Source organism: Ailuropoda melanoleuca, chromosome 12, assembly GCF_002007445.2.
Source record: "Ailuropoda melanoleuca isolate Jingjing chromosome 12, ASM200744v2, whole genome shotgun sequence".
NCBI classification, from domain to species: Eukaryota; Metazoa; Chordata; class Mammalia; order Carnivora; family Ursidae; genus Ailuropoda; species Ailuropoda melanoleuca.
Window position 1 is genome coordinate 80,759,569 of NC_048229.1, and position 6,335 is coordinate 80,765,903.

A 6,335-nucleotide genomic window follows, 5' to 3' on the forward strand; every position below is an offset into this window, starting at 1 on the left:
GCACGCACACCCGCGTCCACCACCCCCCACAGCTGCACGCACACCCACGTCCCCCACCCCCACAGCTGCACGCACACCCGCGTCCCCCCCACAGCTGCACACACACTCATGTCCATGCGAGGGGCCCTACTGGCGTCCACCCCAGTGCGCACATGCACAAGCAGATGCAGGTGTGTTTGGCTGGGCGTATACATGGGAGGCGGACCTCTGCCTTGGGAGACATGCCCGGAGAACTGGGCACCGTCGTGAGACAAGGCTCCTCTGGGGAACCACAGGGCTGGCCAGTGAGGCCTAGACACTGTGCCCCTCGCTGGCGGAGGTAGGCCTCTGCTGGAGGGCTGCCCATCCCCGTGCAACACCTCTGTGCCCCCCTGTGAGGCTGGCAGGGGGTGCATGGGGGGCCAGGCCGCAGGCACTCACTGATGAGGTTGGTGGAGTTAGGAGTTCTGAAAAAGTCGGGGAGGTACAGCCACTTGATGAGTGCCGAGTTCATGGGGATGGCCCGGCTCCAGCGCCACGGATAGTCTGTGGGAGCAGGGTGTGTGTTAGGACCCTGCCTGCAAGCCCGCAGCCTCCCGTCCACAGACCTCACTCTTGCACCCACTTGTGCATTCACACAGCCTCAGAAACTCCGCAGCTCTTGCTCGGAGCTCACAGGCCAGAGACTCTATTGCGTTCTTCAGGCATCAACTGGCCCAGGCCCCAGGGAAGGAACTGAAGGCCAGCCCAGAGAGTCACGGGTGGGCAGGCCTGCTGGGGGGTGGACACGGCATGGAGGGCCCCAAATGAGGCTTTGTTCCATGCCTACCAGAGCAGCTAAGATAAAACACGGGGACCCCACAAACACCGGGGAGGGTGTGGAAAAACCAGGTCCCATGTCCATCCCTGGCAGGAACGTGAACGACCACACCGCACACGAATCCTCGAGAAGCGAGAACTACACGCACAGAGAAGCCTGGGGCCAGACGCTCGCGGCAATGTCCCCGCAGAGAGCCCAACGCCGGCAACAGCCTGCATCTGCGGGGGCCGGAGACAACACGGCTACTTCTGTCCAGCAGACTGTCCTCGGCAGGGCAAGAGCACCGGACACCAAGGCCCACGGCCGCCCAGGCGCACCCCGACCGCATTGGCCGAGTGGAACAAGCCAGCCCCAAGGCACCCTGGGCACGACTCTAGCTCCGTGACATCGAGGACAGACATCTGCGGTTGCCCAGGTGGGGGGCCAGGAGGCTGCAAAGGACCCGCATGACCCCAAGCTCGGGGTGCCGGGGAGGCCTTAGGGAACCGCCATGCATTTGTCAGAACCTGGAGGATGAACTGGACCATATTATCAGCTCCAGAAAGTGCCCTGGACGCTGGGGACCCAGAACGACCTGTGTGTGACAGACCCCGTAGAAACGAGACAGAGAAGAGCCCACCCAAGCCGCCTTGGGAAACAGTGTTTAACCACAAGAAAGGCGCCCAGATCAGCAGGGACGCCCGGGGCCCAGATCTCGTCTCTGCGTTTCAGCCTGCGGGGACAGGGGGGACTCCCAGGCTGGGCGGAGGGCACGGGCTGAGGCAGCGCTGTCTGCAGGAGTGGCGAGGGTGTGCTTGGAAGGCAGCGGGCCCACAACACGGCGCAGGCGGTCCTGGGGCCAACGCAGCAGCCATGTGAACAAAGCAGCAGCGCCCAGTGTCCACACAGACAGGAATGAGCAAGCAGACACACCAGCGGGAGGGAGGACACTCCAGCAGGAGGGAGGACACGCCAGCGGGGGCAGGGGACCAGTAAGCGTAGAACCAGAAAGACACCACCAGAAAACCCAACGACCCGCGCAGACAAGACCCGCCAACGGAGGCTGGGAGCAGCCCAGGACATCCGGGAGGAACAGGACGTTCTCAGAGCCTTGGGGAGACCCCGCAGTCGGCACTGCCCCCAAGGTGACAAGGAGCAGCCCGAGAGGAGACACGCTGGCCCACTGAGGCGCAGAGATGGGCGCTTGCCGGCTGCAGCGTTCCACCAGAGGGCCGCCGTCACCTGGTCTAACAGACACCAGACTCTCCCCAGCTGAGGGACACTGCACAAAATCACAGCCCAGGCTTCTCAAAAGCTCCAAGGTCCTAAAAGGCAAACGCGGAGCTGAGCCGGCACCAAGAAGACCCACATGACGGGAGGCGACGAGGGGTCCGCACGGGCACTGGGACAGTGAGCACCACACCACGGTTCCCGCCCCCGCAGACGCCAGGGGAGCTGGGCGAAGGGCCCCCGGGAAGTCCTACTTTAGCCACTCTGTGTACCAAATTCTACAAGAGCACATGACACACAGAAGGACAGACGCAAGGACAGGAAGAGCCTAAGTGTGTGGCTGAGGAGCTGGACTCAAGGTGACATGCCGTGGAGTCGTTTCTAAGACATTCCGGGAAAGGCAGAGTCGGAAACAGTCCTGTCCGCAGTTGCGGCACAGGGCAGGGATCCAGGGTGCGAGCGCTCCCATCCGACTGGCCAACGGCCTCATGCGCCGTCGCTGCGGCCCACGCGACGAGCCTGACTTGCAGAGCCACAGACGGAGCGCTGCCGCGGTGGAGGGGACCGAGGGGACCGCTGTTCTGACAACGGAAGCGGGGAGAAAGCCGGGCACTTTGCCATAGCTCAGCCGGCTGACAAGTGCGCCAGGAACAGCTGAGAACGCCTGCCCCGTGAGTCCCACCCGCGGCCCGCTCCAGAGTCCGCGCGTGTGGACAGCGGATACCGCGCTCGTGACGGCACAGGGAGCGGCAGCCCCTCCACTGGGGGGCTGGGGACACTGGAGGGCCAGACAGACGGCCGCACTCCCTAGGGGCAGGCCGTGCCGGGGACGCTGCACCACCATGCGCCGCGCCTGCCGCAGCGGGAACAGCCCGGCGAACCCACAGGTCAGCTCCAGAAACCACCCAGAGCAGAGGGGACGTGAGTACAGCGCCCCTAGGGGCACCCCCGGAGGACGAGGCCAGGCCTAGGGATCGTGCAGGATGGACAGCGGTGCATGGCCCACCCCAGGCGCCCACCCTCGGGGTGTGGGGCTCAGACTGTCGTGTGGCCCCGGACGAGGACACGGCTGCCCCTGACACACTACTCCCAACTTTGCCGATCACTTCACATCCTTCATAAGGGAACGTTTGGAACACAAAAGCGACGGAGGTAAAGGGACGAGAAGGGGCCGGCGCCGCCCGCCTGGGGATGGACAGAGCCACCGCCCGGCACGCCCGGCTCCCTCCGCGCCGGCAGCCTGCTCACCCATGCACAGCGCTGGGGGGATGCCGAGACACAACAGGTACTGGTACAGCAGGAAGAGCGCCAGGAAGAGACAGTAGTTGGGCCAGAGCCGGGCGATGGCTGCCCGGTGCCGGCGGGTGAGGATGGCCACCAGCCAGCAGCCGTGCAGGACGACCATGAAGTTCATGCGCTGCCCGATCACGTTCACGGCCATCAGGAAGCAGATCTGTGGGCGTGGAGGATGGGGTGCACCGTGAGCTGGGGGGGCCCCGCTTCTGGGCACACCGGAGGTCAGGCAGGCACAGAGTGGGGGCAGCAGCCCCGGCTCAGCACAGCCCACACCGTCCTTGTGGAGGCAGAGGGAGGCTGGACGTGGCTCCACCATGGGGCAGGAGCAGGGCGAGCCACAGCTCAGAAGGTTCCCAGCGCAGTGGAGACCCCGACCCGGTCTCCAGCCGGGGCCCCCCAGCCCCTACTCTGCAAGGGCAGGCCGACTGCGCCCGGGAGGTCCAGCCCGCTCGCAGGTCCTTCTCCTGTGCCTACCCCCCACCGGTGGCCCTCAAGGGCCCGGACATGGCAGATGTCCAGCAAAGGCCACACAGAGGGGACACGGCCCCCCCATCCTGCCCAGGGACAGGGTGAAGGTTGACGCTGGACCTCACCTCTAGCCCAAATTTGTAGAAAAAGAAGTTGACAAAGTACTTGAGGCAGCTGAGCAGGTCCTGGTCCAGCCGCTGGCGGGTGCCGTCGGCACACACGGCCAGGGCAGGCAGCGGGCCCAGCTGGTGCTGCCGACGGTGGTGCTCCTGGCGCCGGTAGACGATGGCCTCAAACACCAGCAGCAGCAGGACCTGCAGGTGGTTCTGGGGAGGGGGGCCCGGTCATGCTCCGGCCGGCCCCCCCGGCCCGGCCCCACGACCCTGCGGCCCCTCACGCACCTGGACGTAGCCTAGGTTGGGGAAGCCCTTCCGCACCCCAAACCAGTTGGCAGGGTCGACGGGCCCCCGGTACAGCAAGGACTGCTTGATCTCCGTTTTTTGCAGGTTGGTGCTGTTGAGGAGGGGCTGGGGGAAGGGAGAATCAGCACCTGCTCTCCCCCGCATCCCCCCCCACCCCGCCCCAGGAGCCAGACATCGACCCCAGAACAGCCCACCCACATCGGCCACAACTGCGGACAGGTGCAGGCCAGACCGCAGCTCCCCCCCAGCAGGGACGCACGCGTGCTGTCAGCCTCTGACTGACCTTAATGGGGAAGGGGCGGCCACAAGCAGGGGCTGGGGGAGGGGACAGAGAGCAGGACCCCCGCCGTCCCCACCACCCCGGGGTACAGGAGCGGGGCGAGGCCCCAGCGTGGCCGCACCTCGGAGCAGTTGCTGGAGTACTCGTGGGGGCTGACGACCTTAAGCTGGTACAGCATCTTGCAGACGATGATGACGCAGGTCCACACGGTGCAGAGGCACGAGGCCATGGGCCGGAAGCGCGGGTAGGGCAGGGCGAAGGCCCACAGCACCACCAGCAGCAGGTTCATTACCGACACCTGGGGGACGGACGGGCTGGGGCGGGTGCAGCAGCACCTCCCAGGGGCCCCGCCACCTGCCGCCCCGGGGTGCCCGCCTCTGGGGAGGTCGGCAACGGCGCTCCAGGTGGTCCCGCTGCACATGGGGGTGCGGCGTCTGTCCCGTCCTTACCTCCTTCAGGGCCACCCACACGGTGTACAGGGCCACCAGCTTGAAGATGTGAAGCTCCAGGAGACGTCGCACCAACGCCTGCACGCGGGCGAGGACATCCGAGAAGCCGGAGGCCAGGTCCAGCAGCCGCTCGGCCACTAGGCCCCACTTGCTGGCTGCTCCGGAGGGGGGGGGGTAGGGGCGTGAGGAAGAGGGGCTCACTCACAGGGGTCGGGGCAGAGGGCCCCCCGTCCACCCGTGGGACTCACCTTCCGGGCCCTGCGTGGCCGGGTAGGTGTCAGCCGTGCTCCTCGGCCCCTCCTCCCTGGCTGCCTCCTGCTCCCCCTCCTGCGGCAGCAGTGGGGTCCCACTGACCGCGTCCTGCCTAGGGTGGGCCCCAAAGCATCACTTCCTACCCCAGCTCCTGAGGTCGGCCCCACAGACCCCTCCCATTCCTGCATCCCCGGCACCCTCCAGGCCCGCCCGCGGTGTTCGAAGGGGGCAGCTGAGGCCTTCGCTCAGCTCTGGGCCCGCGCGTGGGAACCACCGGCCTCCTTCCCGTCCCTCCTCTGTACCGGGACGGGGGGGGCACGTTGCAGCCCCCGGGGACCGCGGAAGCGGGGGGCTGGCTGCGCAGGCCGGGCGCGCACCTGTGGGCCCAGCGCGGGGGGCGGGCGCCAGGCGGGCGCACGTGCTCCAGGTCGGTGAGCTGCATGAAGGGCTGGTGGAAGTAATGCAGCTGCAGGATGCACGCGAGCAGGAAGAAGCCGGGGATGAGGATGCTGGAGAAGAGCTCCGACACGCTGAACTGCTCCAGGCCCAGGTCCCCCAGCCTGGCACAAGGAGGGGCGGCCGTCAGACCCGCCGGTGGGCCCCCGCACGCCCGCCCCGGCCCGGCCAGCCCCGCTCACTGCTCATCCGTGAGGCCCGTCAGGTTGCGCCAGTACGCGGGGAAGTCCCGGAACTGGAAGGTGTAGACGGCGATGAGCACCAGCATGGTGTAGGCGACTACCAGCCACCAGAACAGTTTCAGCAGCTTCCGCCACAGGCTGTAGTAGACCTGGCGGGGGCGCGCGGTGAGCCGGGGCCCCGCCCCGCCCCGCGCCCTCCTCCCCCCACCGGGCACCTGGAAGAGGCTGAGGCACAGCAGGAAGAGCAGCATGTACACGATCTTGTAGACGACCAGGCGGCCGGGACCACGACGAACATGGCCGCGCACACGTAGATCCAGTACTTGGCGTACAGGCCCGTGACCAGCCCCCCCCCAGGCTGCAGCAGCAGCGTCCGCGCCTGCGCCGGCTCTGCGGGTCAAGCCAGGGGGCAGCGGGGGCGTGGCTTCGGGGCCGGGCGGGAGAAAAAAAAAAAAAAAAAAAAAAAAAAAAAAAAAAAAAAAAAAAAAAAAAAAAAAAAAAAAAAAAATATTTAATTAAAAA

At 66.3% G+C, this 6,335-nt stretch overlaps 1 protein-coding gene across 1 annotated transcript in view; it reads right to left on the bottom strand.

Moving 5' to 3' along the window:
* PIEZO1 (piezo type mechanosensitive ion channel component 1) overlaps positions 1–6,335 on the bottom strand; it is a 30,040-nt gene that overhangs the window by 9,857 nt on the left and 13,848 nt on the right. Inside the window, 11 exon segments of the mRNA XM_034639048.1 lie at positions 119–525; positions 3,257–3,461; positions 3,898–4,098; positions 4,174–4,299; positions 4,596–4,772; positions 4,924–5,078; positions 5,172–5,287; positions 5,553–5,735; positions 5,814–5,962; positions 6,029–6,096; positions 6,099–6,203. Of these exon segments, the coding sequence (XP_034494939.1) occupies positions 119–525; positions 3,257–3,461; positions 3,898–4,098; positions 4,174–4,299; positions 4,596–4,772; positions 4,924–5,078; positions 5,172–5,287; positions 5,553–5,735; positions 5,814–5,962; positions 6,029–6,096; positions 6,099–6,203 (1,892 nt within the window).